This window comes from Phalacrocorax aristotelis, chromosome 24 (genome assembly GCF_949628215.1).
Source record: "Phalacrocorax aristotelis chromosome 24, bGulAri2.1, whole genome shotgun sequence".
In the NCBI taxonomy this organism is placed as follows: Eukaryota; Metazoa; Chordata; class Aves; order Suliformes; family Phalacrocoracidae; genus Phalacrocorax; species Phalacrocorax aristotelis.
The window spans coordinates 6,029,133-6,043,736 of NC_134299.1; the positions used below are offsets into that span (position 1 = coordinate 6,029,133).

At 60.0% G+C, this 14,604-nt stretch overlaps 1 protein-coding gene across 4 annotated transcripts; it reads left to right on the forward strand.

The window, feature by feature from the left end:
• Positions 1 to 33: 33 nt before the first annotated feature.
• On the forward strand, positions 34 to 13,669 carry C24H2orf42 (chromosome 24 C2orf42 homolog). 4 transcript variants are annotated; one of them, XM_075117379.1, is made up of 10 exons: positions 59 to 87; positions 2,354 to 2,679; positions 4,075 to 4,912; positions 5,709 to 5,819; positions 6,196 to 6,300; positions 7,710 to 7,814; positions 9,896 to 10,003; positions 10,902 to 11,002; positions 11,084 to 11,246; positions 12,151 to 12,507. In XM_075117379.1, the coding sequence occupies exons 2-10, from the start codon at positions 2,452 to 2,454 to the stop codon at positions 12,363 to 12,365; spliced, it is 1,974 nt and encodes a 657-aa protein (XP_074973480.1). In that variant the 5' UTR covers positions 59 to 87; positions 2,354 to 2,451; the 3' UTR covers positions 12,366 to 12,507. The 4 variants fall into 4 exon arrangements, with proteins under 4 accessions (XP_074973482.1, XP_074973481.1, XP_074973480.1 ...); XM_075117381.1 differs by lacking the exon at positions 2,354 to 2,679 and having other exon boundaries at positions 34 to 87; positions 12,151 to 12,511; XM_075117380.1 differs by lacking the exon at positions 11,084 to 11,246 and having other exon boundaries at positions 53 to 87; positions 12,151 to 13,669.
• Positions 13,670 to 14,604: the final 935 nt, after the last annotated feature.

The window sequence follows — 14,604 nt, forward strand, 5'->3', positions numbered from 1 at the left end:
GGCCGCCCCCACGTGACCTCGGCAGGCCAATGGGAGCGAGCGGGCGGGCGCCATGGCGGAGGCGGGCGGTTGAGCAGGCGGAGGCAGGTGAGGGCCTCGGTGCGGGGCTGCCGGGCCCTGAGGTGCGGGACCGGCCCTTTGCGCTCTCTTTGCGGAGGGCCGGGCGGGCCGGGCTCCTCCGGACCTTCCCCTCACCCGGGTAAGGGCGATAGGTCAGCTCCTAGCCCTGCCCCGCTCTCCCGGCGCGGCTTCCCTAAGCCGCGCCTTGGCCTTTGCAGCTGGGCTTGCGCTAGGCGCCGGGTCTTGCCTTGTAAAGCGGGGCTGGGCAGGGGAATGTGCGGTTGGCAGGGGACGAATGCTGGGAGCTTGTGTCAGCACTGGTGTGGCCAGCAGGAGCAGGGCAGGGATGGGGCCCCTGTGCTCGGCCCTGGGGAGGCCCCACCTCGAATGCTGGGCTCAGGTTTGAGCCCCTCGGGACAGGAAGGGCCTGGAGGGGCTGGAGCGTGTCCAGAGAAGGGCAGCGGGGCTGGGGCAGGGTCTGGAGCACAAGTGTGCTGGGGGGCGGCTGAGGGGGCTGGGGGGGTTTAGCCTGGAGAAGGGGAGGCTGAGGGGAGCCCTTCTCGCTCTCTGCAGCTGCCTGAGAGGGGCTGGAGTGAGGGGGGGTTGGTCTCTGCTCCCAAGTCACCAGAATCACAGAATCACAGGTTGGAAGGGACCTCAGGGATCATCTAGTCCAACCTTTCTAGGAAGAGCAGAGCAGGACAAGAGGAAATGGCCTCAAGTTGCACCAGGGGAGGTTTAGATGGGATATTAAGAAAAATGTCTTCACTGAAAGTGTTGTCAAGCATTGGTACAGGCTGCCCAGAGAGGTGGGGGAGTCATCATCCCTGGGGTATTCAAAAGACACTTAGACGTGGCACTTGGGGATGTGGATTAGTGGTGGGCTTGGCAGTGCTGGGTGTTAACTTGGTTATTGCCAACAGAGTTAACAGCTGTGGTTGGGCTCAGTGATCTTAAAGGTCTTTTCCAACCTAAACGATTCTATGATTCTGACAGTATTGCAGTCCAGCAGTTCCTCCCAGCACCAGGGTGGCTCGCTGGGAGTCACTCTTTTGCTCTTTGGCACCAACCTGCTGCAAAACCCTCACCCAGGTGGATCCGGGGGGGAACCACCCCATTTCTGTCCTGTCCACGCAGGGTTTTCTCTCCTGTGGTCGCCGCCTCAGACAGCGATTTCCACTGCAGTATCCCTTAAAGCAAGCGCCCAGCGGCTCTACACATCCCCTCACCTGCACGTCCCCCTGCAGCGGTGGGCAGCCCGCCCAGCTTTACATCACGTATTCTTTATTTAATTTTATTTACACCCTGGGGGTGACCCTGTGGTGTTGGCCATGAGCATGCACATGCCAAAAGCTCACTTTTTAGCCTTGTTTTTCTCCTGCACAGCAAAGGCTGGGAAATAGCAAGGGTAGGCGCTGGGGTAGAGGCATCCAGTGCTTCCAGCTACAAGCTGGGGGATGGAGGGACTGAGAGCAGCCCTGTGGAAAAGGACGCGGGGGTACTGGTGGAAGAAAAGCTGGACATGAGCCGGCAATGTGTGCTCGCAGCCCAGGCCAACCGTGCCCTGGGCTGCATCCCCAGCAGCGCGGGCAGCAGGGCGAGGGAGGGGGTCCTGCCCCTCTGCTCCGCTCTGGGGAGACCCCCCTGCAGCGCCGCCTCCAGCTCGGGGCTCCTCAGCACATGAAGGACATGGAACTGTTGGAGTGGCGCAGAGGAGGGCACAGAAATGCTCCGAGGGCTGGAGCAGCTCTGTAACGACGCCGGGCTGGGAGATTTGAGGTTGTTCAGCCTGGAGAAGAGAAGGCTGCGGGGAGACCTTACTGCGGCCTTCCTGTGCTTAAAGGGGGACTCTAGGAAGGCTGGTGGCAACTTTAGCCAGGCCTGTTGTGACAGGCCAAGGGGTGATGGTTTTAAACTAAAGGAGGGCCAAGCTACCCTCTGTCATTTATCAGCAGTCCTGGTCAACCGGGGAGGTCCCAGACGACTGGAAACTAGCGAATGTGACGCCCCTCTACAAGAAGGGTCGGAAGGAGGATCCGGGGAACTACAGGCCTGTCAGCCTGACCTCGGTGCTGGGAAAGGTCATGGAGCAGATCACCTTGAATGCCATTACGCAGCACATGCGGGACACCCAGGGGATCGGGCTCAGCCAGCATGGGTTTATGAAAGGGAGGTCCTGCCTCACTAACCTGGTCTCCTTCTGTGATAAGGTGACCTGCTTAGTGGATGAGGGGAAGGCTGTAGACATTGTCTACTTGGACTTCAGTAAGGCCTTTGGCACTGTCTCCCACAGCATTCTCCTGGAGAAGCTGGCTGCTCATGGCTTGGACAAGTGCACTCTGCGCTGGGTTAAAAGCTGGCTGGACGGCCGAGCCCAGAGAGTGGTGGTGAATGGAGTCACATCTAGTTGGCGGCCGGCCACGAGTGGTGTTCCCCAGGGCTCAGTGTTGGGGCCGGTCCTGTTCAATATCTTCTCTGATGATCTGCATGAGGGGATCGAGGGCACGCTCAGTAAATTTGCAGATGGCACCAAGTTGGGCGGGAGTGTCGATCTGCTCAAGGGCAGGAAGGCCCTGCAGAGGGACCTGGACAGGCTGCATCGATGGGCCGGAGCCAACGGTATGAGATTCAACAAGGCCAAGTGCCGGGTCCTGCCCTTGGGTCACACCAACCCCAGGCAACGCTCCAGGCCTGGGGCAGAGGGGCTGGGAAGTGCCCGGCGGCGAAGGCCCTGGGGGTGCTGGCTGACAGCCGGCTGGGCATGAGCCAGCAGCGCCCAGGTGGCCAAGGAGGCCACCAGCCCCCGGGCTTGTGTCAGCACTGGTGTGGCCAGCAGGAGCAGGGCAGGGATGGGGCCCCTGTGCTCGGCCCTGGGGAGGCCCCACCTCGAATGCTGGGCTCAGGTTTGGGCCCCTCGGGACAAGAAGGGCCTGGAGGGGCTGGAGCGTGTCCAGAGAAGGGCAGGGGGGCTGGGGCAGGGTCTGGAGCACAGGTGTGCTGGGGGGCGGCTGAGGGGGCTGGGGGGGTTTAGCCTGGAGAAGAGGTGGCTGAGGGGAGCCCTTCTCGCTCTCTACAACTGCCTGAAAGGAGGCTGTAGCGAGGTGGGGGTCGGACTCTTCTCCCTAGTAACAAGCGATAGGACAAGAGGAAATGGCCTCAAACTGCGCCAGGGGAAGTTTAGGTTGGACGTTAGAAAAAACTTCACTGAAAAGGTTGTCAAACATTGGCACAGGCTGCCCAGGGAGGTGGTGGAGTCTCCATCCCTGGAGGTATTTAAAAGAAGGGCAGACATGGTGCTTGAGGAGATGGTTTAGTGCTGGACTTGGCAGTGACAGGTTAGCGGTTGGACTGGATGATCTTAAGGGTCTTTTCCAACCTATGATCTTAAGGGTCTTTTCCAACCTTTCCAGATTCTATGATTCTGTTCTATGATTTAGACTAGATATAAGGAAAAATTTTTACAATGAGGGTGATGAAGTGCTGGAATGAGTTGCCCAGATCGGTGGGAGATGCCCCATCCCTAGAGACATCCAAGATCAGGCTGGACGGGGCCCTGAGCAACCCGATCTGGTTGGGGATGTCCCTGCTCCCTGCAGGGGGTTGGACTCGCTGGCCTCTAAAGGTCCCTTCCAACCCAAACCATTTTATGATCCCATTGGGTGGCACTTTATCACTCTGTGAAGAGAGGCACACTACTATGGTGTGTCATGTCACACCCGGGTGTCCCTTCAGGCCTCGACTGCAAGGAAGGAGCTGAAGTAGCCAGTGTGGGACTGTGGCAGGGTGCCACAGCGACTGGCAGGGACCCTTGCCTGTCCTGCCAGCGCTAGGCAGCCAGTTGCTTCCCCCTCTCTCGCTTCCTCCTCTCCATCTCTGTCGCTGCTGGGAACTGAGGACAGCCACCACCTCGTCAGAGGGACCTGTAGGTGTCACCAGCAGAGCACTACATCCCTGCTGTCCCGTCCACCTCCCCAGGCTCTTAACTCATGCCCTCCCCAATCTCTGCCCTTCCAGGTTCCTTGGATGATGGAGCCAGCATCGGTGAGGACCAAAGTCCCCTCCTTCCTGTCTGACCTGGGGAAGGCCACACTCCGGGGCATCCGGAAATGTCCCCGCTGTGGCACTTACAACGGCACCCGAGGCCTGAGCTGCAAGAACAAGAACTGTGGGACCGTCTTCCGCTATGGTACGCGCAAGCAGCCCAGCGTCGATGCCGTCAAGATCATCACTGGCTCCGACTTACAGGTTTATTCGGTGCGGCAGAGGGACAGGGGACCGGATTACCGGTGCTTTGTGGAGCTGGGGGTCTCAGAGACGGCCATCCAGACAGTGGATGGGACCATCATCACGCAGCTGAGCTCCGGCCGCTGCTACGTGCCGTCATGTCTGAAAGCAGCCACGCAAGGTGTGGTGGAGAACCAGTGCCAGCATGTAAAACTGGCCTTGAACTGCCAGACCGAGGCCACCCCTCTCACCCTGAAAAGCTCAGTGCTCAACTCCATGCAGGCTTCGCCCGAAACCAAACAAACCATATGGCAGCTGGCGACCGAGCCCACGGGGCCGCTGGTGCAGCGGATCACCAAGAACATCCTGGTGGTGAAGTGCAAGGCCAGCCAGAAGCACAGCCTTGGCTACCTGCACGCCTCCTTTGTCCAGAAGATGAGCGCGAAGACGCTGGCAGACCACAGGTTCTCCTGCTCCTGCCAGGCGCTGAAGCCCGGCAAGGGCGGCCCGGCCGAGGAGGAGGCACCGCCGCCGCGCTGCATCCACTTCTTCGCCTGCATCTGCGCCTTCGCCAGCGACGAGAGCCTGGCGCAAGAGTTCGCCGACTTCCTCACCTATGACTCCGGCGGTAGGTGAGGGGGGCAACGCGCAGAGGATTTCAGGGGGTGTCGAGGGGCCGTGTTGGGCTGATGCCACCCGCTCCCCTCCCTCCTGCTCGTGCCTTGGCAGCTGCCTCGCTTTGCCTGGGCTGCAGGGCGAGAGCTGCCCTCACGTCTGCTCCGTACAAGTGCTTTGTTAGCTGGGGCTTCTTTTCCTGTCCCCTCCCTCCGCAAGCAGAGAGTTTGGTGGGGGGTGATTCCTCCTGGACAGCAGCTTGCTCCTGGTTCGCAGTGTGAGAGCGGAGTGGGGTGCTCCCTGAGCTCCCCCGGAAGCTGGAGGGGTCAGGTAGATCCTGCCGGCCTTCGCTGTGATGGGCACTCAGGGCAAGTCAGGTTCTTCTTCTGGGCTAGGAGCCAGGTGGACTCTTCCCTTTGCGCCAGAGCAGCGCTGGGGGAAGCCCAGCTTGTTGTGAACCCCCCTCCTGCGGCAGCAGCCTTGGGCTTCAGTCTCCCAGGGGGTTGTGCACCCCAGTAGGTGTGCCCAGATCATCCCATCCTGTCTTCAGGCACCCAAAGGTGAAAATCTGCCCCAAGGAGAGCACCCTGGGTGATGGAAGTGAATCAAAATCACCGCTCACCTCAAAGTTTCTCCTCAAGAAGTATGTCTGTAGGGCCAGGAGGACTTTGGGGTTTCTCTGAGGATGTTTGGGGTGTGCTGGGAGGTCTCAGGGGCTAAGTGCCAGTGTGGGGAGGGAGATGTGAGGCTTCACAGTACTGCTGCACGTGGTGGAGATGCTTTTAAGGACAGAAGCTTGTTTCTCCTAGGTTTGAAAGGGATTGCAGTCCCACAGTTGGTCAGCAGCCCTGAATCCACGGGGCAGGCAGGGGAGGCGGCCGCTGCCAAGCCCAAGAAGAGGAAAAAGGATGTAATTCCTGGTGAGCATCTGCTGGAGGCTCTGTGGGACAGGGTGGATGTGGTCTGAAGCCAAAAGCTGTTGCCCAGCTGTCATGTACTCGGGAGCGACAGCCCCGCTGTGACCTGCCAGACTCGCACCTGGCCATGTGCCGTGTCTGGTGCTGCCGGGAGCTTTTGGAGAGGCTCTGGGTGCTGTCACGCTCCTGCCCTAAGTTGAAGTGGGTCTTTTACTGATTGTTAGTGGTGTTAAGGTGGCAAGAGCTGTTGTGACAGCCCGCTCCAAGGCGAGAGGTGATCTCTCCATCCCACCCACCTGCCCGTGCAAGGGGTGTCTGCCTGGGGTGCCTGCGGATCCCTGGGACTTGTGCACTGACACTCTTTTAAACGATCCCTCAGGGGCGCAGGCGACCGGCCCTCTCCTGGCTCAAGACACAGCTCACAGCAGCCCCAGGAGAAGCAGCCTGAAGAAGCCAGCCGTCGCCTCCTCGCTGAAAAGACAAGGTAAGCCTCGGCCACGCATCCCACTGGCAGTCAGGCGTGCTCAGGAACTGGGCAGACACCTGTAGCCATTCGGTTTGTGCCGCCATAATCTCTGTGGAGGGGCTGGTGGAGCCATCTCCATCTGTCTCTTGCTCTAGGAGGCAAAAATCTGGCTCAGGCACCTCGGCGTTGCTGGTAGCTGTGTGCGTCTTGCGTAGCTTGGCATGCTGTCGTAGCCCAGCTAGCTGTAAGCATGGTTGTTAGAGAAGGACGATGGTGGCGTCCTCCCAGGGTGGCTCTTTGGTGGATTTCTTGGTGCGGCAAGCTTAAAAGAAGTTGGCTTGTGGCGGGGCCAGTGCTGCCATGAGCGGGCAGGCATTGTATTAAATATCTTCCATGGCCATTAAGTGCCCTCCTGGATAGGTGAATCGGGTCAAGCAAAGTTGTGAGCTAGTTTCCATTGCCTTTTTTGCCGCCACCAGTGTTTGCTGCATCTCTTAATGTCCAGAGCTGCTGTGGGAAGAGTTGTTGTGGCCAGAGTAGCTGTGGTTTCTAGTGGCAAATCCTTGCACTGTCGAGTGCGGGGAGAGTGCTGGCATGAAGGAGATGGGAACTGGGGTCATCCTGGATGCCCTGGGGAGATGGTCGTGGGCATGACTGCAATAACTTGCCTCTGAGCAGACGGCTGTGTGTTTATATTTGTTTATATATGATGTTCAGGGAGGGAAGGGTCAGTCCAATGCCGTTGGAAACCTGTGTTTTCCAGGTGACTCAGAGCCCTTTAGAGAAAGCCGCTCTCCTTGCTGGTTACAGTCTGGGCCTGGATAGGAGCCTTGATTTAGTGCTTTTCTTCCTCTTAGCTTTAGTTTTAGCCTAGAAAGTGGTACAAATCTCTTCAATTTCCTCTTTCCCCCCAGTATACTTTTGGTACTGCAGATGCTCACGCACACCCTGGGGAGCGTCTGTGCTCGGTGGGGGTGTGAGGACGTGTCGGGTCCCACTCCCAGTGCTGGGAAAGCTGCTCCCCGGTGAGTTGGCATAATTATACCATGGTGCCGAGGCTGCAGCTCTTGCTGAGAGCAGATGGGGCAGGGGTTTAAAAGCAGATTGCCACTGTTAAAGCAGTCCTGAGTTTCCAAGCCTCAGGAGCAAGGTGCCCAAGGCAGCAGTGCCTAATCCATTGAGCTAATGGAAAGACAGTTTTGTTTGTTGTCCTGCTGCCTTTCAGAGCTCTCTTTAACACGGGTAGTTGTGTCTGTGCTGCTGGGGAAACCAGTGCAGGTAAAATGGGGAATGGTGGACTGGGGCTGGCCGCAGAGGAGCTGCACCCGTGGGATGGATCGGTCTCGGGTATTTCTCCTGCCCAGCTGTCTTGGCACTTCACTTGTGTGCCAATGTGGATTCGAACTTCCCCTTTCCCTCTCTTCTAGGCTGTAACCAGCTGCTGGACGAGTCGCAGGTGACCCTCTCCTTCCAGGACTGGCTGGCCAGTGTCACTGAACGCATCCATCAAACCATGCATTACCAGTTTGAGGGTAAGGCTCTGGGGACCACCTCAGGAGAGCCTTTGGGCATGACGCCACTCCACTCTGCTTGTCAGAGCAGCACTCTTGTGCTTGACTATCGTTAAGCTCTTGGCAGCATTAAATAACCCGTAGCCCCAAGGGAGGCGAGCGCTTTGCCTGGCTTGGAGCAAATGTTATTTTGCCCTGGGAAGTTTGTCGGCTTTGATTTGTTCCCTGAACCTCGACTTACAGCTCATCAGCAGCCTGGTGCTGGTGGTTGTGCTGGGGAAAGGAGAGATTCCCCAAGAGGTTATTGATGCTTTAATTCAAACTGCCCAGGGCCATGCAGAAGAGGTGAGTAAAGTAAGGTGAGACACCTCACGTGGATTACCAGAATTGCTGGTAATCCATTTTTCCTCCTGTGGCTGTCTGGACCGCTCCACCATCCTCCTCGGCCCCCTGCCCTGCCCAGAAGACAGGGAGCTGCTGAGATGTTCCCTGTGTGCACGTACAGCCGTGGGCTTGTAGCTCTAACACCTGGGGGGTGGGGAGAATGTCACCTGCACCACTCCGCTTCCCCAGCGAGCGAGCAGCATGGGACTTTTGCGGGCAGCAGGTTCAATGCAGGCCCGTGCCTATCCTGTACCCATGGGCTGTGTCCATGCTGGATATAATGCTGGATACAGTGCTGAGGTCCGCCTTCAGCAGGGTGAGGGAGGTGATTCTGCTCCTCTGCTCTGCTCTGGTGAGACCCCCCTGCAGCGCTGCGTCCAGCTTTGGAGCCCTCGGTGCAAGAAGGACATGGAACTGTTGGAGCGGGGCCAGAGGGGGCACAGAAATGCTCCGAGGGCTGGAGCAGCTCTGCTACGAGGCCAGGCTGGGAGAGTTGGGGTTGTTCAGCTGGGGAAGAGAAGGCTGCAGGGAGACCTTATTGCAGCCTTCCAGTACTTAGAGGGGAGCTCTAGCAAAGGTGGGGGCAACCTCTTTAGCAAGGCCTGTTGTGACAGGCCAAGGGGTGATGGTTTTAAACTAAAGGAGGTTTTTTACAATGAGGGTGGTGAAACCCTGGCCCAGGTTGGCCAGAGAGGTGGGAGATGCCCCATCCCTAGAGACATCCAAGGTCAGGCTGGACGAGGCTCTGAGCAACCCAATCTTGTTGGGGATGTCCCTGCTCCCTGCAGGGGGTTGGACTCGCTGGCCTCTAAAGGTCCCTTCCAACCCAAACCGTTCTATGATTCTGTGATTCAGCAGCATCACCCCAGCTTAGCAAACAGTGACCAAAAGCCTCAAGGGTCACATCCCCCCCGCTGCACTCCCCAGGATGAAGCACACTGGGACACACTGGACCAGGCCCAGCACAGGGCTGCAGAGGTGAGGGAGGGACAGGAGGCTCTAGCAGAGAGTGCCAGGGCTGTCACAGACTGCTTGAGGGTCTCAAGTCACTGCTTAGAAAGATTACAGAATCATAGACTAGCTCAAGTTGGAAGGGATGGTAGGGATCATCAAGATGAAGCCCCTGCCCCTCAGAGTACTAGATTATAGAATCATAAAGGTTGGAAAAGACCTCTAGGATCATCAAGTCCAACTGTCACCCCAACACCCCCTGGCCTCCTAAACCATGTCCCTAAGTGCCATGTTTACATGTCTTATGAACCCCAGGGATGTGACTCCCCCATCTCTCTGGGCAGCCTGTGCCAGTGCCTGACCACTCTCACAGTGAAGACGTTTTCCTAAATATCCAATCTAAACCTCCCCTGAAACAGCTTGAAGCCAGATATTGCTGTTTTGCTCTATCTGGTGGGAGGGAGTAAAGCCAGCAGACCCAGGCTCTGCTCCACCATGCCCACAGACCAGACAAGAGGCAAAGTCTACAAAGTGAAGCACCAGACTCTGAATTCAAGAATATATATTACTCTGAAGGTGGCCCAACATGGGCAGTGCTTTTTCCAGCCAGGTGCTGGAGGCTGCACTCTGAGAGATAAGTAAAACTCAAGCAGGGTGAGGGTATGCTTGAACAACACAGCCCCCAGGCGCTTCCTTTGCCCCAGTCCCCACAGAATGCTGCCTCCCCCGTGCCCTCACCCCGTGTCTTCTTGTTCATGCCTGCACAGGCAAGCCCGAGCCGCTGGTGTTCCACATCCCTCAGGCTTTCTTTGATGCGCTGCAGCAGAGGATCTCCAGCGGGAGCACAAAGAAGAGGCTGCCGAACTCCACTACAGGTAGGATAAGAACGCACTTGCACACGGAAAACCCTTTGCGTACTGGTTAAGGCAGGCTGCCTTTGGAGGAAAATCCCAGCAGCAGCAAGAGAAAGATTCCTCACACACCCCCTGGTTTCCAGCAGCTTTTCCCCCTCACTGCAGCTAAGTGGGAAGTACTGCAGCTGTGTGAGTGAGCCCCAGGGCAGAGGACATGAGCTATGTGGGACGCACAGCCTCCCCTTATGCAGGGGGTTGTTGTCAGCTCCCACCTAAGACTAGCCTAAGCAGGTCAGGCTCAGTGCCTGACCGTAGGCAGCAGTAGACATGTAGCAGAACACAAGAGCAGCACAAGCCTGGGCTGCAGGAATAAACCCAGCCCTGGCCAGGCTCAAAGCTGAGACTTGTTCCCATCACCCCCACCCGGCTCTGTGCCGAAGGGACTGCTGAGCCCCTCACTGCTTTACACACTCCTACACTAGCATGGAGTGTAAAGCCAGACTTAAGCGCATGCTCAGGGCTCTCTGCGAAGTTAAATGCATCGTATCAGTGCTGCAGGAGTGCAGGTCACTGCCTCGGGAACTCCAGCTCCGTTTGTGCCCCCATCTACCCTCAGCTGAACATCAGCACAAGCAGAGGCAAAGCCCTGCTCTCAAGCCCAGCGCCAGTTAGGTTTCACTTTATGAGCAGCTCTGGATTAACAGAGTCCTAGAAAGAGCCCGCAGGCAAGGACAAAGCCAAATCCGTGGGAGCTGGGGCTACCTCCCAGGCAAGGCAGATAGCCACAAGCTGGAGTGAGAGCTGAGGCCACCAGAGAGAAAAAGGGACAAGAAGAGGAAGAGAAAGGGAAAAGAAGAGGAAGAAAAAGCACAGAGTGAACCTCATCCCCCGGCCCTCACTGCCCTTTCCTTCCCTGCAGCGTTTGTCCGCAAGGACGCCCTCCCCCTGGGCACCTTCTCCAAGTACACGTGGCACATCACCAACGTCCTGCAGGTCAAGCAGATCTTTGATACGCCCGAGGTAAGGCGGGGAGGCAGCCCCCGGCCCTGCCGCTGCCCCTTCACCCAGCCCCTCACCCAGGTGTTCCGTGCTTGCCGGCAGCTGCCGCTGGAGATCACGCGCAGCTTCATCCAGAACCGGGACGGGACCTACGAGCTCTTCAGGTACCCCAAGGTGGAGGTGGAGAGCATTGCTGAGGCCTACGGGCACCTGGAGAAGCAGCCGGCCATCCGGCCCCTGGAGCTCAAGACCTTCCTCAAAGTGGGTGAGTGGGGCGAGCTGAGCTCCCACACCCCCTGGGGGGAGTGACCCCCACCAAAGCTGGGCAGCCCCAGCCTCTGCTGCCCCGGCCAAGGAGCTGCGGGGACCAGGCTGGTCCTGGGGGGACCAGGAGAGCCCCCACCTCCCCCTCAAGAAGGCTCCCCCAAGTATGGAAGCAACAGCCCCAGACCCCTGTTGGAAACCTGGAGCAAGATGCCTGCGTGAGCTGTAGAACATGGGGGGACCAGGGCTGCCCCCTTACTCCCCCCTCCTCTCCCAGCAGTTCTTTTAAGTGCTGCATTGTTTCTAATCGCTGCCTGTGACTGGGGTGGTCCCAGCAAGAAGAGCCCCCCCACCCTGGGAGCCCCCAGGAGCAAGGGGCCCGCCAGCTCTTCCCAGTGCTAACAAGTCCCCACTAACAAGCCCCTCCACCTTGTTCCTACCCCCACCCAGGGGGGCCCTGAACCCCAAAGAGGCCCCCCTTGCACCCATAGGGAGGTCTGTCCTCCCCCACCAGGCCCACAGCTACAGCTCAGATGTTGGTGGCCACCCCCACCACCCAAAAAAAAAAAATCACAATAACATCTGAGATGGTTCTGCCACATTCTCCAGCCCCCACCCACAAAAAAAAAAAATATGCAAAACCTCACCCCCAGAGCTCCATCCTCTGTAACTGCTTCTCCAGGCACCTGCAAACACATGGACCCAAAATTTGACACAAAAAGATTGCATGGTGGTGGTGTCCCTCTGCCCAAAATCCCAGTCCTGGGGAGGACATGGCTACAGCAGCCCCTGCACAACACATGCTCCAGCTCAAGGACAGCAAAGGCCCCCCAGGGAACCCCAACCCTGGTGCAGATGCAGGGGTGGGGGGGCCCTTAGCCCACTCACTCCCTGTCTCCCCCCAGGAAACACCTCCCCCACGCAGAAGGAGCCCACCCCCTTCATCATCGAGTGGATCCCCAACATCCTCCCCCAGTCCCACATCGGGGAGCTGCGCATCAAGTTCCAGTACGGCCACCACGGCAGCCGCCAGCCCGGCCCTGGCCCCGAGCACCGGCCCCCCACCACCATGGAGCCAGCGCTGGAGCTCACACCGCTCACCACCATCACCTTCCCCTGAGCCCCCCAGGAGAGGGCTGGGGGGGGCACAGCCCCAGGGCGGCCCACCATGGACCTGCAAACACAAACGGCATCGTTCCAGCACACACCACTGCTTCTCAGGCACCAGAAGCACCCACAAAAATAAACAAACTCCCACTGACTGGGTGCCCTGAGCCTCCCTGCACCCAGCACAGGGCAGGGGGGAAGGTGGGGGCTACGCCCTGGAACCGCCCCCCCCAGGCAGGGGGTCTCAGCCCGAGGGCAGCCCCTGCCCAGGCAGTGCAGCCCAGGGTTGAAGTGGGGGCTCCGACCAACACCCCAAGCACAGGCAGGGCTGGGGGCCCCCAGTGGGGCTTGGATTGACCCAGAGAGCAGCACCCAGCCAGACTGCTGGGGGGGTCACCCCACCTCATCACCCCCCGGCAAAGGGGCTCCGAGGGTCCCAACCCGGGTCTCCCCACGCTGCAGAGCCCAGCTCCATCCCAGCATCTGCTTCGCGGCTGGAGGCGCTGTACCAGGTCCTGGGCGGGGGGGGAACCTCTGGCAGTGTGCCCCAGCACCCCCCTGCACCCCAGGAGGGGCAGAACCCCCAGCAGGGCCGCTGGCACCTTCCCCGGCACCCCACGGCAGGGGGGGCGGCACCCCAGGAGCACAGCCATACCTCGCCCCGTTCTCCAGCAGAGCCAAGGATGTGCATCTTCAAGGCTGAAAGAGAGTCCGCGGGCTGCTGTGGGCGGGGGGGGGGAGCATCCAGGACCCCCCAGCCCTGGGAGGGACCCCTCCAAGGCACAGCCCCATCCCCAGGGCATTGCCTACTGCCGGGGGGGCGGGGGGGGGAGAAGGGGAGGGCACCCCCGAGCTGCAGGCAGCCCCCCAGCGAAGCCACTAAGATCCCACCCAGACCCGCAGCAAAGAAGCTTCACAAACGGCCTCCACCGGGGCACAGAGCCCCCGCCCCCCCCCCGAGGGGCAAAGGGGGTCCCCCAGGAAACCTCCCCCACCCGAAGCCCGCTGGCACTCCCATGCCCCCCAGCTGCAGGAAGCCCCCAGTTTGCTGCCATGGGCCTTGCAGGAGAGAAGACGCAGAGAAAAAGAGATTGAGCTGCAGCTCCGCATGTCTGCCCCCTGCAGCCCCCCGCAGCCCCCTGCTGACCCCCATCGCCTTCCCCTGAGCCCCCCAAGAGAGGGCTTGGCGGGTAGGGGGGGCACAGCCCCAGGGTGGCCCACCGCCCCCCTGCAAACACGAACAGCATCGTTCCAGCACACACTGCTGCTTCTCAGGCACCAGAAGCACCCACAAAAATAAAACTCCCGCTGACTGGGTGCCCTGAGCCTCCCTGCACCCAGCACAGGGCAGGGGGGAAGGTGGGGGCTACGCCCCGGAACCGCCCCCCAGGCAGGGGGTCTCAGCCCGAGGGCAGCCCCTGCCCAGGCAGCGCAGCCCAGGGTTGAAGTGGGGGCTCTGACCAACACCCCAAGCACAGGCAGGGCTGGGGGGGGACTTGGGGGGACCAGGGGAGCAGCACCCAGCCAGAGCCCTGGGGGTCCTGCCCCAGGCAGGGTCACCCCCCCACCCCAAGGCTCGAGGGCACCCTGTGCTCACAGCAGGGTGGGATACAGCCCCCCCCCCCCAGCCCACCAAGTAGCCCACCCTGCAGGCTTTGCAAGGGGAGCAGCTGCTGGGGACGGGACTGGGCTGACTGGGAGTGGGACCAGCACCCAAAGCCCATCCTGCCCAGGGACCCACGGCCTCAAGGTGGGGCCGGGGGCTGCCACCCTGTCCCACACCCCTATGGCCGTGTCCCCATGAGCCCCCATGACACACACCACCACCCCCCGGCAGGCTCGGCTGTACTGGGCACGGGGCACTGTGTGTCCCCTTGTCCTTGGCACTGACCACGGCAGCCTCAGCACCCACCTGACCCAGGGCCTGCCCCATGCCCCCAGTGCCCCCCAGTACCAGCCCAGTGCCCCCCACTGCTCACCAGCGCCCCCCAGTGCCAGACCAGTGCCCACCAGTGCTTCCTCAGTGCCATCTCAGTACTCCCTTTGTGCCCACCCCAGTGCCCTCCCAGTAACTGCCCAGACCCCCAGGGATGCCTGCCCAGTGCCCCACCATCCCGTGTCCCCCATTGCCTCCAGTGTCCCCAGTGCCTCCCAGTAACCCCAGGGCTCCCCGTAGCCCAGTACCCCCGCAGTGCTACCAGTACCCCCAGTATCACACCCATTACCCCACATCCCCCCAGTTCCCCCCAGTT

Excerpts from the sequence above, each read along its gene's own strand:
- C24H2orf42 (XM_075117379.1), top strand. The coding sequence starts at position 2,452 with ATGGAGTCACATCTAGTTGGCGGCCGGCCACGAGTGGTGTTCCCCAGG. Across the intron at positions 2,680-4,074 it reads TCGATGGGCCGGAGCCAACG|GTTCCTTGGATGATGGAGCC; the intron begins GTATGAGATTCA and ends CTGCCCTTCCAG. Across the intron at positions 11,247-12,150 it reads CAAGACCTTCCTCAAAGTGG|GAAACACCTCCCCCACGCAG; the intron begins GTGAGTGGGGCG and ends GTCTCCCCCCAG.